Source organism: Anopheles ziemanni, chromosome 2 (assembly GCF_943734765.1).
Source record: "Anopheles ziemanni chromosome 2, idAnoZiCoDA_A2_x.2, whole genome shotgun sequence".
Taxonomy (NCBI): Eukaryota; Metazoa; Arthropoda; class Insecta; order Diptera; family Culicidae; genus Anopheles; species Anopheles ziemanni.
The window spans coordinates 33698784-33717134 of NC_080705.1; the positions used below are offsets into that span (position 1 = coordinate 33698784).

General features: G+C 48.6%; 1 protein-coding gene across 1 annotated transcript in view; it reads left to right on the forward strand.

The window, feature by feature from the left end:
- Positions 1 to 18351, forward strand: part of LOC131293460 (protein Shroom) — a 183345-nt gene that overhangs the window by 95634 nt on the left and 69360 nt on the right. The window contains exons 5-6 of the mRNA XM_058321537.1: positions 92 to 1150; positions 1231 to 2337. Of these exons, the coding sequence (XP_058177520.1) occupies positions 92 to 1150; positions 1231 to 2337 (2166 nt within the window). The remainder of the gene's footprint in view (positions 1 to 91; positions 1151 to 1230; positions 2338 to 18351) is intronic.

Genomic DNA, 18351 nt, shown 5'->3' on the forward strand with positions numbered 1-18351 from the left:
CATTAGCGCATTCACGGCAATTACCTTCCGCATTTGGCGATATCTACGTGCTTACTTCATTGTGCATTTCTTTGTTCCTGTTTTGTTGTAGACAACTTAATACTCACAACTGGCAGTCAGTGGCGGATCGGATAAACGAGCTGGAAAAGCACCAACAGCAGCAGCAGCAACATCACGGCATCAACCAGCATAGCAGTAGCACGTCCAACCTAAATGGAAGTAGTATCGGTGGCACCGCAAGCAACAAAAATCATCTCAGTCAACTGAACTTGGCGGCAGCTGCTGCGGCCGCCGCAGCATCCACGCCCAGCCCGCTCACGCCGCCTGGCAAGCAAAGGTACACCTACTTCGATCCGAGTAAAACGCACCGCATTTCGAACCCCTCGCTGAAGGCCTTCCAAAAGAACGCCGTCATCTCGTACTTCGAGCGGCAGCAGCAGCACGCCCGCGAGAGTATCCACCATCGGCCGAACTCGCTGAACCTATCGACGAGCTCCGGAGGCAGCAGCCACTCCGGGGGAGGATCCCCCGGGTCGACGTCAAACTCGCCGCAGTCCGGATCGATGAAGGCGCACCCGGGTGGTGCTTCGCCGGCGGTGTCCTCTGGCGTAACGTCTCACTCGCAACGTTCCTCAATATCCAGTGCGTACTCGTCGGCCGCCGGTAGTATGATGGAGCTGTCGAATGGATCACTTTCGATGGGAAGCTACTCGCCACCAAGTAGCTTAGCCGTGCAGCAACAGCTCGATAAGCTGGCCGTGAACAATTTGCGTAATCAGCTCGCGTCGGTGCACACGATGAACCTACTGAACAAGGTTGTTGTTCCTGCGAGCCCCGGCGTTCATTCGCAACAACATTCACCTCTTGCCGAACAGCTTCAACAACATCACCTTCATCATCACCATCAACAGCAGCAACAGCAGCAAATGATCAGCAATGCTACATTAATACTCTCATCCTCAGTTGTACCAACCAATGGGTTGCCAAGTGTTCCGGGGGTCGAAGCACATTCGATGCATGATAGTCATGATATGATCTCTACTTTAGATGGCGCTCCACCACCACCGCCTCCTCCGAGAAACCGTGCCTCAATGCTACCTATAGGCAGTACGGGGCCGTATCCTTCCGCCCATATGGCTACCGTAAGAAGGTATGATTGATTCTTTGTAGTTCAAATTGTTGATTTTAAAATAGTCTACATCTTATTGATGGTATTCGTTATTTTTCCAGAACATCATCTGCATCGGAGTACTCGTCAATTCGTGATAAACTGATCCAACAACGTCAACAGCTGTCAAAGGACCTCCTGGGGCCAATGATCATGGGCCCGATCATTGCGCTGGACGATTGGGTACCGGAACGACCTCCCAAAAACCCAATGCTACGGATACCTAGTCCTGAGCTACCACCTCCTCCGCCGGTGATGACACCGACAGAGGACGTCCTGCTGATCAATCAGGACGAACCACTGCCACCACCTCCGCCGGAGCTGCTGCGTCACATGCGCCAACTGAGCGATTCCGGCGATTGTCGATCGAATTCCGCAAGCCGACGGAACAGTTTCGCCGGGCAGACTAACAAAAAGAGTCTCTACCGAGCGTCCACATTTGAGAACCTCTCGCCAGTGAACTCCCCCCCGGCGGTTCCGCAGTTGCCAAGAAACGTTGAACACATTGTTGCACCTCCTATGGTACCGAAGAAGCCCCACCAACCTCAGCAGCAGCAACAACAGCAACCACTGTCTCCGTCGGATGGTGGAAGTATGAGTGTTCTACGGCGACCAGCTTCCAGTATGGCCAAAACGCAAACGGTTCCTTCGATGGCTTCCGCCACATCCACCATGAATGGTGGCGGAATGCAGATGCCAATGCACCACCATCAACATCACCAGCATCACCGACATTCGCATCAACTGGCCAGTGGTAGGCAAGGGCAAGACCACCAAAACCATCGCCTATCGCTACCCTTGCAGCAGCAGACGGCTCAAGTGACACAGTCACATTCGGGCATGGTGATGATTCCTGCTCCGCAACAACAGCAGCAGCAGCCAGCGTTCGTTGCCGGTCGTCAGTCGGATACACGCATCTCCGTCCGTAAGCGAACACACAACTCGCAACAGATACCGGTCTCCGAGTATCTTCTCAAGATGAATGGGGCGGCGTTGAACGGCACAACTCCGCCGCCACCGTTGAAGCCCCGCATGCCAGTGCAGCCGCTGGCCGATTGCAATGGGCAGCAGCAATTTATCCAGCATCACCATCAACAACAACAGCAGCAGCTTCAGCATCAACAGCAGCTACAGCAGCATCATCAACTCATCTCCATGGGAAGCAAAAGGTATGTGGAAACGAGCGGAAAGTCTCAATTTTGCGTCAATTGTCACTGTTAAATTTGCGTCAATTTTGCATTCAAATACAGACCAAATGTTTTTCGTCACACCTTAGCAATGTAAACGGTGTAAGCTTCACCGGCACACTTTTATCACCCTGTTTCTAGACAAGGTGACGAGTATAAATGCGATCGCGATACAAGTAACCGATAATTAATGAAACATGCATGTTAACAACATCATTGTGTGCACAGTTCTATCGCCATTAGAACAGTGTGAACTTAAGATATCTGACCCGTAGCGGGGCGCGTAGTTACCCTAATTATTGAATCGTTGCCAAGCAAGCGTGCAATGGTCGTCGTTAGGTATACACACACAAGAGTTGTACCAGCGAGATCCAACCATCGGGATACCGATTTGTAATTGAATCATTTTCAACCATTCGGGATCTAAGCGGTAGGCCGACCGAATTCGGTCGAGTCGCAGTATAATCTCTTTGCGGTGTTTTTGTTTATCTTTTTTTCCAAGCGGATCGGTTCGATTGAGCTCCCTGTCGACATCGGCTACGTCGTTCGAACGGCGGCTGCAGTTGACCTATTCTTAATGGGCATAAATTTATTATAATCAAATTATGACCACCCGCACCCGGCTTCGATCCAGGTGCACCGTGGTCTGGCGGTAAGATCTATAACGGTTGTGGTCTTGGATCGTGGTGCAGTGGATGAAACTGTGTGCAGTCAGCTCGATTCGCAGCGTGGTTGCAGCGGGATCAAATCAATGTGCCTATTAATATTGGCCGTTTGATCGGTCATGATTTTAGCTTTGTTGCTGAGTTTTTTCTTCTTTCCCCCGTTTTTTCTCGCGTGCACGCGGTGGAAATATTGTTGTGGTTTTAAGTGTGCCTCAACATTGACATTAATTGATCTTGGCTTGGCGCTTTAAAAAGTTTGATCGCACGTTTAATCCAAGCATCGGATCGGACTGACTAATCCGGTAAGCGGTTGCGGAACCTGCTTTACTCTTGTGTGGCACATAGACGACCTCCTTCTTGCAGATGAACCATTCTGTTCATACCTGCGGTGGGGCCGTATCGGTTCCAGTGGTGTGTTTCCAGTTAAAACCTACAAGCTTTTGACCCCATTTGAATATCGGCTGATTGATTATGGCACTAGCCGAGCAGGGCACGATAATTAGGTTACCATAAATATTAACTTCGTGCTCGTTTCCTTTTTTCCAAACACTGCAACCTTAGAAAGAAGGTGTTGCACCGAAGGGAACCTTATCTTTCCAACGCTCGGCTAGATACTTGACCAGCTTTTACTACAGCTGCGTCATTGTGGTACAGAGTGGTGGACTATTTTGTTTTTCTCCACAACTTCCCCTTTGGCTGCTGGAAGTGAAGTCATTTGCACCAAGTCGTAGGACGATCGGTTTGGCTCTTGCTTTAGTTTGTTACTTAAAAAAGAATCGTTTTCTCGCGACCTTATGTCGTGGGTCTCGATCTTCTCGAGCGGAGATGCTAGGAAACAGAATAAATCACCACCGAGCAGCAGCACAGCTAGTCGCGATCGACCGACCGGCCATTGCAAGACCCGTTAGCGGCATGCGCGCAGTTATGGCGCGGAATGGCTAGATTTTTATCGCTCTACACTTTTCGCCCGCACCAAGTCTTGGGATTGCTTTCCTTTTTCGGCACGGAAATCAGCACTGGATTTGCCTCGGTCCCGTGGGGAGAACCGACGGTCACAGCAAAGGAGCAATTAATGGCTGCAACATTTTTGCACTTTATCGTCGCGCGCGGTGCATTCATTTGGGGCGCGATGGTTTTCTGCTCGATTCCAACCCGTGCCCAACCTATCTTTCCTTTTTTATGTTTGCACAAGCTAAGCAACTTTGTATTGAATGATGATGATGATGATGGTGATAGACAGTTTATTGATAAATTTAAATAGAACAATACGGTTCAAACGTTCATGCCACCCACTGACCATGTACCGTTAGTATAAACATCCTCCTTCGGGACCGTTTAGTGCTTAACGAAACGCTTCCTTGGCGAAGTTATATTTGCTCTAACCAACCAGATTGCAAGCATAAAACAGAGTTAAATGTGTATCTCATTTGCACAATCGCAGTCAGAGAATGGTGACAGCTAATGAATTGGAATCTGTCACGAGCCTGCAGTGCGGTGTTTCTTCTGATCTCCAAGAACAATCGTCGTGTTTCAATCGTGAACATCGTACCATTTGCACTTTCAAAGCAGCAGGATTTCTTCAGCGTCAATAGCAAAATCGTAATCTACACCACCCCGAAAAAAGAATAGGCTTTATTTCATTTTCCCCATCTTGATGCCGACTGGAAGATATATTTTGTCCAACATCGTGACCGACGAGGAAAAACGAGGTTTGTAAATCAGGCTTCTGCACAGCTCGATGGCGTTGGAGTTCTTGAGCACTTCGTACACCGAGTAAGTGACAAGGAGTCATCCCTCAACACGACCAACACGAGCGTTTGGTGTGACGTTATGGTCGTGGGCATCGTGAAAATGTCCAGTAGTCTTGCTTTACAATCCAAGTGATATAAGAAGACCAAAGATCGTGTCGTACGCGATCGTTGTTTGATGGAAAGGGTTCGATTCGTTCCATTGGCGTTTCCTCCCGATAATGCAAAGAAAGCAACTGTATGAAAAATTAGAAAAATCAAAGTACATGCCACAATTTTTATGTACCCTATCCTTCTGGAAGCGCTTAAGGTCAACAGAAAAGTTGTTGACCCTTGGCTAACGTCCTAACGTCCACCGTGCTCATGCCACTCGCTACTTGTACCCCTCCCACGTGACATTATGCATTTTCCGAATGTCGTCCCCAATAATATTGCCGGTACACGATTTTCTATCGTCACGCGGGGCGGGACGATTTATGGAACTGGAGCGCCACAGATCTCGTCGACGATGTCGCGCCCTTCTGCGCCCGTCCACAGCCACGGTCGGCCTTCTATTGCGATGCTACACGATGCCGGTGGAAAGCAAAGGGCACTTAGTGTTATAGCTTGTTTGGCATTTACAGGGCGGAACATTGGTAAACGGGAGTACGCATGTTGTTTACATTGGATGGCTACAATGTAAAGCCTCCTGGCGGCGCAGACGATGTTGTCGTTATTATCCGCAAACGTTTAACATGCCGGTCTTAAATCGTGAACTGGAAGCAGCGGACACCAAAACCGAGGTTTCTTTCTCGTTGATCCTGTACGGGGTCACCTAATTGATCTTTCTTGAAACATCGATCGATCGTCGCAACCCGACATGTTTTAGCAGTAAGAATGGCATTGCTTATTTGCTGAACTATTCAACACATTCACTTAAACATTGTTTTGTGTACTTTGTTTGATTTTGAAGGTACTTAATTTTTAAAACATATTTTAAACATATTTTGTTGAAATTTTGATTTTGAAATGATACTTTCTATTTATCTTTCAACGCAAGATCATAAAGGATTATAGCAATATGCTATAAACCACTTGCGCCGTAAGGTATGCAATTTCTAGTGCACGCGATTTATATTCGTACCGTTACCAGCGTTCCGTTGCCGTTACAAACTGGAACTGGTCTGGGCAAAGAAAAGCAACTGGACCAACAGGCACCTTTTTGTTTTCCCTTTCATAAACAACATTCACCGCACGGCGGCCGTTGAAAATGGCGCAAAAATCGGGACCTGAATTATGAACGTGGGATACACTCCACATATTCCACGCTCCGTTGTTTAACACCGCGTTTGCGTAGGGGGCTAGCTGGGCGTCAATTGAAATCGAAGAAAATTTCCAACGCTGGTCAGCGCTGCTTTTCCATCAATTGCATTCGCGAATCGGGCCAAGCGTTTCATGTGAGTGGTTGCTCGGCGAGAAAGAAGCATATAGCTGCTGCATATAGAAAAACAGGGCTCGGTTTCCTTTCCGTTTCGCGCATGTTGCAATTGGCGGCGTAGGTTGCCCCGGATCGGTTCATTAGCGAGGAGGCACTTTAGCATTCGCCGCGCTGCAGTTATCATCGATTTAGGCACGGGGACACATTCCGGATAGCGATTTAACGCCTCGAAGAGGGCGCGTCCAGCCCGCGCCAATAGTCAATTTATAAAGACGGATAGAGCCAAGAAGCCAGTATGTTCACACCTCAACCGCGACATAAGCGCGCGTGCTATTGTAGGAAAATAAAAATCGTACCACAGAACACCCGAAGTGGACGCTGGCGATGGAGAACCCTTTCGCGTTTCGCGTGAATTATTGCCGGTCGCCGGTGGCGTTCAGCTTTCAAACAACATTAGTGCCGTGCCGCGGATGGCTTCTCGGGCGCTCTTTCACTTCTCTTTCAACGGACTGCTGGCGACTGGCGCCCAAATAAATCGACTGCCCTCCACTGGACAAACCCATACACTCACATGCACACCATCCCCCATCAGGCTCATTGATAGCGTAACATGTTTTATGAAGTGTTGCGAGTAAATTGTAGACATATTGCAGCTGCAATTTATTGGAACCGATTCGACTGCATCGAATCGAAACAAACACGTATGGGAAGATCTATGGCACGAGGCGTTTGGTGGCTTAAAACACGCGGTTTATTAGCGGTGGTTATGCGAGGCTTTAGAGAATGTCGGTTTCGTTTTGTTTGGCCGATCATCTCGGAAAGCCCACTGCCTTCAATTTTATTTCTTCCAAGCCTCTGCCATACGTCATCGGTGGCATTTTCGTTGATCGTAACCATTATGATCGTGCATTCTGCCGATACACTTAAACACGGGTGTGGGTGTCGTCTATCGGTTTCCCTTTTCCACACGCGATCGTCGTGGGTGGACGGAGACCTAGGAGGGAACCTCGGAAATTAGCCTTAACAAATGTGTTATACAGAAGCATTAGATGGATATAGTTTTTAAGTAGCTACCATATAATCCAGCAAGGTAGGCGGTGACTCCTTCCATTGTTCTTATTATCCTTTCTAATATTAGTCTTTGTCTTTGTAAATTGTAAAATGAACAACAATGAAAAACTGCTGTTTAGAGATTTAAAAAATGAGTGAATCCATAGTAAAACATAATATTACAAAAATAAAACTATTTGTATTTATTACCTTCAAATTAAACTCATTTCAATTTCAAGTTTTTAGAATTAAATTAAAAATAAACAAAGAAAATTAACTAGCTTAGGTAACCGTAACCTGAACTCCTTCGTTTAGCCAGAAAGAATGCGATAACGTGTTGGTTTTCAAATGAGGAAGAAAATCTAACTGGATTGCATGCAAAGGTTAAGCGTGACGATATTTTTCAACACCCAGTAATAGGTTTTAAATCGTTGGTGCTTCTTCGCACGGCAGTCGTGAGACAGTCGAGGGTGAATGCCATCAACCCCGAACAACACATCAACGGCTGCAAACAAGCTCCATCAGCGCCTTTGCTTAACACCCCGAAGGTGCCAACAGTTGGTCAGTTAAAATTGAAATCATAAACTTACGTCTACCTTCTTCGTTAACACCATCCACGGTTAGTTGAAGGTGGCTTCCATTCTAGGTGTACCCTACGATAATCTCACGCATTGGGCGCGTCGGGATTAATGCACCTAGACTTGATGCGAGAGCAGTGCACTGTGCCATCAAGTGGCTGACGGGCGGCTCCCCGCGTGAAGATGGAAACCCATCACCACCCTCCCCGTTCTTCCGCCAGCTAATGGGAACGCACGCTCACCTACTCTCCTACTTTAAGTGGGTGTCCATAATTGCTGGTATCATAACGAGCCCTTGGGCGTTTACTTCTCAATTCCACTCCCGATAGGCGGGGCGGTTTTATTTCCCTGCTGCCTATAATTTCCTTCCCCACAATCCAACTCCATTTCGTGTGCGTTCCGTTTGGTTTTGTTTTCAATTTGATCTTTTTGTACGACTTACGGCCGTCTTAAATGAGAGGAAAATTATGCATTTCTCCACAATTTCGTGATGACCTTGACGGGACGGAATTGACAACGATGCTGTGCATGATCAATTTTGTGAGAAGGGTTGTCTGGGTGTGTGTGTGTGTGTCATGTCCCGGGGAAACTGTTCGCCCATGACACATATTTTTCGGACACTTTTGCACACCTAGGTACCGATAACTACGGTCATTTCGAAGCATTTCCAAAAAAAAAAGGTTCTTTGGCATGAACATCGAAGTCATAACTTCAAAACGATCACGATTTGCTACGGTGTTGCCACCTGATGCCGCAATTCAACCGAGACGTGAATTCGGTAATCAAAAGAAAAAAGTAAAACCCTCCCCCCTGAGAAAGACTGTCGAACATAATTCGCGCCTTTTTCCATCCGTCCATGCTTCGGAAACGTGAAACTATTCCAACTGGTCGAAAAATGAATAATTTTTGCCTACGGTTGTGCGCCAAAGGCACCGCCGGGCAGGGAAGGGCAAAAGCGACGTCATTGAATTGTTTCTGATGAAGCAACCCGGCCAGGTTTTGATCTGGGCCGACCCAGAAACATCCTGCTGCGCAGAGCCAGCGCTGGGAAATGATAATATGATACGCGGGAAATTTCGTCGTACGCTTGTGCAACGCGAGGATCGCTGGCATCGGAATCGGCGGGCAGGGCACTGATATTGCAATGGTTCGTAATTTGTGGCTTTTAGCTTCTCCCCGATTTCAGCAACGGCGGCGGTAGGTCATTCATCGGTTGATGGTACTCTTCGCCGGCGAGACTGCTACTGTTTCGCAAAAAAAGGGCCATTGCAGGGCAGTTATATTTTGGAACTTAATTGAAAACGCGGGATTGGAAGTCAGACGTTGGGACCAATTAGGTTCCGATGTTAATTCTCCGACAGTTCTTTGAAATGTTTGTCCATAATGCCATAACTCAACACTTTCTATGGTACACAGTGTAAATTTTCCTTACCCACCGTTAAATGTTTAGAGGAACAACCCAACAAGGCGTGTTCTCGCTTTCAACCTAACCCGGACAGAAATTTAATTTCATCACCTGTTGCGATAGCCCACGGGCGGGATTGTAATGCACGGCATGTCTTCGCGCCGGTAATTCGCGATCAACCGGCTTTCGTCCAACCGGCCCCTCGCTGCACCGACTCCACCCTGGGCGCCCTGGGGCGAGCCGGGCCTTAGATCGAAAGTGAGATTTTACTGCCCGGCGGACGTTTTTTTCGGGGGGAGCATTAAACTTTTCCAATAACTCAAATCCACACCGATGGTGCGCGCATGCAAGGCAGCAATGAAAACGTCCGGGCGGCCATGGGAGGCCGACGACTACGCATTAGCATACAACAAACGAAAGGAAAAAGGCTTGGGGGCGCGAAAATGGATCGAAACCCGACCGAGCGCCCGATCGAAAGCGTTGGCGAGATTCCCCTCGTCGTGCCTCCGGGGTTCATTTGAAAGTGCGGAAAATGCTTCGTTTGGGATGGAATCCGCGCGTCCAATCGAAGAATGAGCTCCATAAATCAATAAAGCTCCCATCCGAGCGCACAGATGACCCGAGGGGAAGAATCGTGAGAAGCGAACCGGGCGGGAAAAAAGGGTGGCAGAATCGATGGATCAATTGCGATCGGATTGTTGTGTGCGGCCCGGTAATAATGTCTGAATTCAGTCAAAACCTATCTGAGTTGCCAGATCGTCCGGCGGAGTTCCTTCGTTAGACGTCCAGAGCCGCAAATCGGCGGTGAACCGTGGAGTAGCCCAAGATTTAGAGCTTGGCCTCCCCGATCGGAGTCAGTTCAAATAAACTGTTACTTCGATCGGTTAAGCTGTCATTAAGATGTTTGCCAAGCGCCTATGACGACGATCGCACCTTCGATCCGGTGTGGACGTGCGCAAGACCGAACAGCGAGTAAAGAAAACCATATTGATCCCGATTGTATTGCCAACAGCCCCGCGCTGGTAGTGCTCTCACTCTCGTAGTTCTTCGTCTCGAGTAGCTAGGATCTCAATTGAAGGGTCGCTGTTGAACTTTGGTGTACCGCACGAACGTCTCGACTGAGGTCGGTTGAAAAATCTCCACCTATCCTCCAGTCTGAGCCACGTTTCCAGGCTTTCCTCTCGCTCGAAAGCTATTTCATGCTCCAGAATACGTCGGCGCTCCGGTGAAGGATGGTGAAACATCCAATTTAGATGAACCTTTAGTTGGGTTCGATTGGATCCGATGGCACAACCGGGTGGATAGGTGGAGGAACTCGGTTTGGAGTGAAGAAAGCGGTGTGAATAGGTCAGACCTAGCCGCTCCAGATGGTACCAGAGTGGCCATGGATATGGTAAACTTTGGAGCTGCACCAAGGGTTGGATGATTTCTTCGCGCGCGCGCGTCTGCATGCAGAAAATTGGCTTGTTATTTCGTTTCGTTTCACCCGTAACGAACTCTCGCCACAGTCCAGGTGAGAGATGATCTGTGTAGTGCAGTTCCCGGAACACCCGAAGCCCGGCGAGGAGGGGAAATCGAGGACATGAAGGCTGACCAACGCGTTGGCTAGCTTGCAAGCTTGCTGGTCCAGCTTTCCCTCCAGAGTGTCTCTCAGCGTGAAACACCTGGACGTTCGGTATGGCACGCGGGGAGGAAAGAACACCATCCTCCGTTCGATCGATGGTGGTCCAGTACGTCGTGGGACGACGCTGAAGTGCTCTAGAAATGATCGAAAGTGAAACTCTCCGAAAAAGGGACGACTACGGATAATCTCGGCACCGGACACTTACGTAGGCAGAAGGCAGTGGGGCGCTGCAAGATCGTTGACATGCAAATAAAATATGGAATGTCTGATGTCGGGTACAGACTGTAGCCAAGATAGGATCATTTTGGTGTGGTAGACAGAAGTCGATTGCCTGACGGTATTGATGGGAATTTATTTAATTTGTTACGATTCATCAAATAAACATGGAACCCCTTTTTGGGATGTCAATCTCCCATTGCCTCAATTTAGTTCGTCTCACGCCTATGCTTTATACTGATAGTTCAATTACTGATTCTGAACTTCTGAACCAACAAAAAAGGGCTCTCGTTATGCTCGCCTTCAATTGAAGGCGTACGCAACGTAACACCCACCGGTTCGTCGTTCGGTTTATAAACTGTCGTAAAAGCACTTAAGGGATTATCTCTCTAGCTACTGATAACTTTACGCAATAGGTAAACAGATCTGCTACTGGCGAAACGACCACGCGCTCGCCTTCATCAGTAGGTTCTCGCGTCCAGCACCTAAACCTGTTGGGTGACAATATGATCCCCAACTAATGGACCTTTTTTTTGGATCTGGGTTAAGTTCAATGTAAGCTAATCAACCTAATCCAACACCATTGTTCATCTGCAACCGACCTGAACAGGCTGTGTACGAACATTCAAATCAAACTAAACGCAAGGGTCGAGATCTAGTAGTACGCCCTGCGCATATAAGCGTCTCTGCCCTCGCTAATTTAAATTTCATTTCCAAACTGCCACCGGTCGGGCAGATTTCGCCATCAATGTCCATCAATCATAGGCGCAATCTTCGTCCGCACGGTGCTGCCTCCGGTCTCACGAAATGGGTCGCATCTAGGTTCGGTCGCTTGCGCTCTCCTTTTCACGTAAGGTCGTCCGGGTGGGATCGCGACGTGCGTGCGTGGACCGCTTGGGCTTTTTGAAATCAAATATATACAACTCAACAACCGGCTGCCTTGTGGTCGGCTCAGTCAGTGTGTAGTTTTCGGTCATTCAGATGACATCCATTTGGAGCGTTGGCCAGCGCACACACATAGTATACCGCTAGCCAAGCCCATGGGTTCTGCCTGGTCGTTTTTATTAAATGTCTTGAAACAGTGCCACCCGGAGGCGGTAGGCTCGCTCGGTCTCCGAGTGACAGATCGATACCAGGTGCAGTCGTCACCACCGGGCTAGACGATGGGGGCGCCCACACGGTTCACCAGTGCGCGGGTGGAAGCCTTCTACAGTCGAAGAACCAACGCGGGGTGTTTCCATTGGACTTTTTTGTTTTGGTCATCGGTTTTCGTTCGAGTTGTCTGAGCCTGTGGACTTCAAATAAGCCCACTGAACCGCTTTGAACTAAATGCGCTAAATGTTGCAAACAACGCGACCCATCGGACGTCATATGCAATCGTTTCGATGGCAGACCCACATCAGCGAACCCCGTGTAACCACTTCATGGGTTCCACCATAGATACAGGACGAACACAGATCCAGTGTATGGTGGTACGTGGTTCAAAACGACACCATATGCACTACTGACGCGATGACCTACTGGTGCGAACATACTGAGGGTTGAACCACACGTGAAGTGACCGATTGAAGTTCCCCCGGATCGCAGACGTGTTAAGGTTGTCGCTTCACAGAGCAGAAAGAAGTAAAACATCTAGAAGTAAGGCCGGAGCTAAAACAACATAGCACTTAGACCATGGGTTGTGTACGCCTTCGCGTCTGCTCCCGAATGCGAGCAGCAGATATAATTATTAAAATAGCCTGGGATCTCCCACTGGCGATTTCGTTTAGGCTGCCTCGCACGCATCGCAAACATTACCGAGAAGAAACCATTAATTTTTTGCCACAATTTGCAGCCCGATCTTAAAGCTTCCATTCCGCTCTAGTTCCTCTTGATGCGGCGCGTAAAGCTTTTCTTGTAAAGCTCCCTTTTTTGCCTCAACTATCTCGCGGATTTGAAGAAAGACTTTCCGAGAATCGCGTTTTTACCACGCATGGAGCATGGAGAGTGAAACCCACCGAGCAGATCTCTCATTTGGTTGCCTTTTACACCGCACGCCACCGGTGTCCAATTACACCGTCTCGCGATCGCTCGCGTTAAATGTCACCGGACGCCGCGCTGGTCTTCGCCCAAGAAGACGTTGGGAATGTTTTGATCGTTTCTGTTTTGCTCGCTTATTCGTCCTCGAGCGTACGATCGTTCCGCTTGCCGGTCTCTCCCACCAAACAAGTTCTCTCTATTTCTCTTCGAGTTGTTACATGGTGGTGTAAAACCGCGTCTTAGCTCGCCACGATCATGTGCCAGAGAGCGTACAGAGTGCGCGACTCCAATGGGGCTCAGTTGATCATTGGATGGGAAATCGTGCGGACGTGCGTCATTTTGCAACCCAGTGGCTGCGCATGGATGACGTCTCTTCGTACATTTCGCGTTTTCTTTTTGCTGTGCTCGAGTGATAATTACTTTCCACTTCTTAACGCGGACCAGCGTTAATATGGTGAGAAAAGAACCTGGTCGCGTATTTGGACGATAGTAGGTTGGGCAGTGCAGTTCAGTTCCGTGCCCCAAGTAAGCGAATAAATCCTCCAAAGGGGGATATGTCGTACTGTGCGTGCACCATTTTTATAAAGTGGTTTGATGAGAACAACAAGAAGAGGAATGTATCAAGTGGTGGTTCTTACCAAAGTAACTTGAGACCCCGTCACTTCGGTCGGTCTACTGCACTCTGTTTCTCCCGGATCCAACGGATGACCTTGAGCAAAGTGCAGCGGAAGCGTAGCCTTACGAAGTTTCCCGTTGCACACGGGGTGAGGTGTAACTTGCATGCTCGAAAATACATGTAAGCTTGTTGTTGTCAGTGATCATCAACCCGCACCACCTTTAGCTGACGAGAAATAATTAGTAACTAAACGCAGTGCTAGTATTTTTTTTTTGTTTGCTTGTTGTGTCCATTTGATCGAAGGTGTGATGTCGTAAGCAAGGTGTAGAAAACTTTAAAGTGTCACCTTTCGTGGGAAGCTCCCTCGCTTCATCTAACCTTCGTCAGAATGAAGTGTATATCATATTTATAAATCTTTCAACAGCAACTGGTACTTTGCTAAATGTGTCTGGATAAGAGATTGTGTGCCCGTGTAGTGTGAGATAAAAAAAAAAGCGATAGAAGCAGGTATAAGTAAGAAACATCGCGGCTCTTTCACCTGCTAATAGTGGTGACGGCTGCGATCAGATGTGATCATCGATCGGCCGCAGCACAGCCGTGCCACCAGGCCCATTATTATCGTATCCGCTATTATCATCCGTGTGTCGGTGCGACGACCACACAGCACCCACGGTGTACCCACGCAACTGATGAGTGCAGTGGTTGAGTGGCGGTGTGTGACATGAAGAAAGTGTTACTCGGGCCGGAAGAGGTGTCCAGAAAAAAATTAGGTTAGCAGAACGCACTCAGAGGTCGATCTGCGACGCCTGCGATTGTGAGGTGCTTTCGCCCACTAAGCTAGGGTTGATTGTAAAAGTACTATCCGGGGCAGCTCTCATCCGGTTGTTTCAAATTGCAACTCGGATCAAAGAGCTTGAAGAAACGTCGGAGGCTTCACAAAGAGGAAAACATAGAAGGTGTCTTGACGCCCGACTGCAAAGATGGTGTTCGGAAGCCGGTTTCGGATTGGAAGGTAAGAACACAGGGTTTACTGACTATAATTCTTGCCAGGTGAAATGGCACAATCCCGGATATAGATTGTTTCAAGGATATTACGATAGGATTACGCAATAAAGTAATCTATACAGAGCTCATATGATCCTGAGAACTAGTCCATAGCTGCATTGGTCGTGCTTCCACGCAGAACGGTTCCATCTGTTGCTATATCTGCCGTTTCGATCACCATCTTTCCCAATGCTGTGTTACCGGTTACCATTGTAGACTGTTCCCTTATTGTTTGGACGGTATAGAGTAGCCCGTCGCCCGCTTTTTTAGCAAGTTTGTGCCTTGTTTTTCCCCCCATATATATTTTTTTTAGAAAGGCGGTATCCTACACATCTTTAACATACGCGCGTATATTTTACGTACGCGTCAAGATGCAATCGTAAGTACGCCGTTTAATGACGATGGCGTGCAGATAAGGTGGCGGCATGTGGCAGCGAGGCTGGTCGCATTGCATCGCCAACGCACAAACATATACACACACAAACACACGTGGGGCACCACGAGGTCTTCCGTTCCCATACGCGTGCAGTTTTCGCGAGATCCGTTGCGTTCTTCGTGCACCGGAGTTACACAATAGTGTCCGCGGTCCAGGGCTCCACCGTTCCGTCGGGAAAGCCGGGGAAAGATTGTGTTTGTACTTTCACTTGGCGTGCTGTGGGCTGGAGATGATGAGCTGCGGCCCTCCCGGCACTGCAGGGAGAGTGTTGCGAAGCAGCCGCTGCTTCCTGCCAAGGCTTTTCCTTCCCTCCGGCGGCGTGTGGTGGCCGTGTAAAACTTTTTCGCGCATCATTTTCCATCGCAGAGCGTGGCGGCGTTGGTTGGTTTTCGTAAGGGGAAGATCATTTTCTCAACTGCTGACCTACCAAGCGGAAGGAGCTGGCAAGCAGGAGTGCAGTACGGGCGACTAAGACAAGTGAGTGGGACCTTGGGGTGCTTCTTTTCGCTAGCTTGTTATAGCTGACCATAATTGATTGTCGGCAAAACAGACGGGTTGGTCGTAGTTGGCCGGTTCCGGACACTACTATGTTTCATTATGTTTCATTATTACTACTCTCCGACTGTTATGTTCAGCTATTACTCTTGAGCAGAGCAAAACAGCAAACTATCCCTTCACGAAGATGATTTATGACGCTCCATCTTACTTCAGAGATTTAAAATAATTGGTCCATCGTTTTGCGATTATCTGCAGTATCGACTGTTTAAGTGTACGTCTAAGGCTAGGAAAGAAGCTGAATGCTGGTTAAAATAATCCGGAAATAAACTTTTATAGCGAAGAATATCTCATCTAGTCCTTTGATTGTAGCTCTAAACGTTCTAAAAAAAAGTCATATTTTAAGTTCTATAACATCATAATTCTAGAGATTTAGTTTTGAAATTCAAATTACGAATGTTGATGGTGCACGGTAGTTCCACTCTATACTGTTTATGTTGTAACGAAACGAAATCTATGTGTGACTACTTTAATTGTTGGGTCGTAGGCATGAATTAGGCATGGACTGTTAGAATATCCAGCCGACAAAGTGGAAAACTACCGAAAGTGTCGCCATACTTCATCACGACAAGATACCAGCAAACTGGATTTTCGGGAGCATTGGCATTATTGTTCCTATCCCTTCTATCCACACCACATGCAAATCTTCCTGCGGGAACGAACCACTAGCGAGCGGCTAGTCTTCTGGAACACTCGCACCACAATCTGCCGTCGGTTGATCTCCATAAAGTCGGACGAAACCGCAATTGTTCTTTTTACTCCTGAAACTTTTGTGTCATGCGACGGCGTCGTGCCCGGGTTGGCAGCCACCGGGTTCAGTATTCAAAAGTCAACGACGCAATCGGCGGCATATCGTTCGGCAGTTTGTGTGCCGTACTTTAATTGTTTGCCGGGTTTTTTCCCCGCACGTAACGGTTCTCGCACGATCCATCCGTGTGGCGGCGTGAGGGTGGCTTTGGCGGGCTATATAAAGCGCAAAATGCCCCACACGGACACCCTCCCGGGGGATGACTGGAACCACCCTCTCTGCACCCGGAGCATCGAACAAAGAAGGCGTCCTCCCGCCGGTCGAAAAGGGGGCCAACAAATGGCGCACCATTTGGCGGTGGTGGGTTCGACTGTTCTTTTCTATAAGGCCCGTTTGTCACTGTTTGTTCGCTGCGGACAACCAAACCGCGCACTCGCGGTTGAAGTTCAGATCTTCCACGGGGTAGTTGCGGTTCCGTTCCGTGGTTTTTTCTGTCTTGCTGCAACCCCCGTTTCCCGTTGGAGTTACCTTTTGCCTTCGCCTCGCGAAACAGAAGGCGGTATGACTCATGATCTTTGCGGTTGTGGATTACTTAACACTTCTTGCGCACTTCTTTTGGTGGGGGGGGGGGAAACAACAGCACAGGACAGGGGACAAAAACCAATGGCTGACAAGTGCTCCAGCGTGTCGAAAAGCGTGCAGAGCCAATGCCTCGATGCACCGTGTGCACCGTTGGATGCCATCGTACTTCATCGTTCGGGTTGAATGCCAGCCAACGAAAATGCACAATGCAGAACCGTCTCACCACAAACCACGATCACGAATTGCGAGCAGAAGAACGTACGCCGATCACTCGGGGCTGGTTCTTCTTGGGTCTCTTTTTTTTCTTATGGCGGATGAGTCGTGCTGTAAACCGGGGTGGGTTGATGAATTCGTTTTATTGTCAATTTTGCTGTAAACCACTATTGAGTTGCGGCGATCGCGCTTCATCTTCGCGTTTCGGTGAATCTTCAATCGGCTGCTGCTCGACGCGATCACGCAATCGACAATGGGATCACCGATCGTCAGAGCGAGCATCTACGGTAGAATCACTCACACCAAAGGGACCCGGCTCGTGGATAACTGTGGTTGCGTTGTTCTAATTTTCTCGCGCGTTCTCGCCCCCGCCGGCGACGACGTGTGCATCAGCCATTAGGCGACACCGCACCGACGACGACAACGACAACGATGGAGCCGTGTCGTTTGGCGTGAGCAGTTCGTTTGCCTCCCTTTTGTTGCGCCCCGTGGCACGTGGAGTTACGGATGCGCACTGTTTGTATAGTAGGTGACGTCGACGGGAGTCAAGAGTTCAACAAACCACACGCTCGAAAAGCGATGGATGCGCGCGCGCACACGCCTCAGAACGGAAGCCCATGTGAGCGTGTGAGTCACACATACGTTTCGGTTTGTTGGACAAAGTGGCGAACATCGCACGGCGGTATGCCACCGATGGTAGATTAGGCGCGAGCTATTTTCGGTGGCAAAGAGTTGAAAACCGTTCTTGGGAAAGTCAAGAGCGGCCAAGAACGGTCACGACCCGTCAAAGTCATCTTTTCCGAAGTGGTGTTGTTGTAAGCAGCTTGTAAGCACTCTTGAGCTATTACTCATCGTTCATAAACCATACATTTTTCAACGCATCTTCCTACGTGTGACATGCTGTTGGACTTACCTCTAGTGTTCTGAAAAGTGATTGATCTTTGGTAAGCATTTCTCTTCCCATGCAGCCCATGCGCGACAAATGGTTACGGTCGTAAACAATTTTTGTTTTCCTACATGCACGTTTCCATTCAGGGTACTCAAAAGTACAACATGGAATTCACATTAACCGAAAGTAGC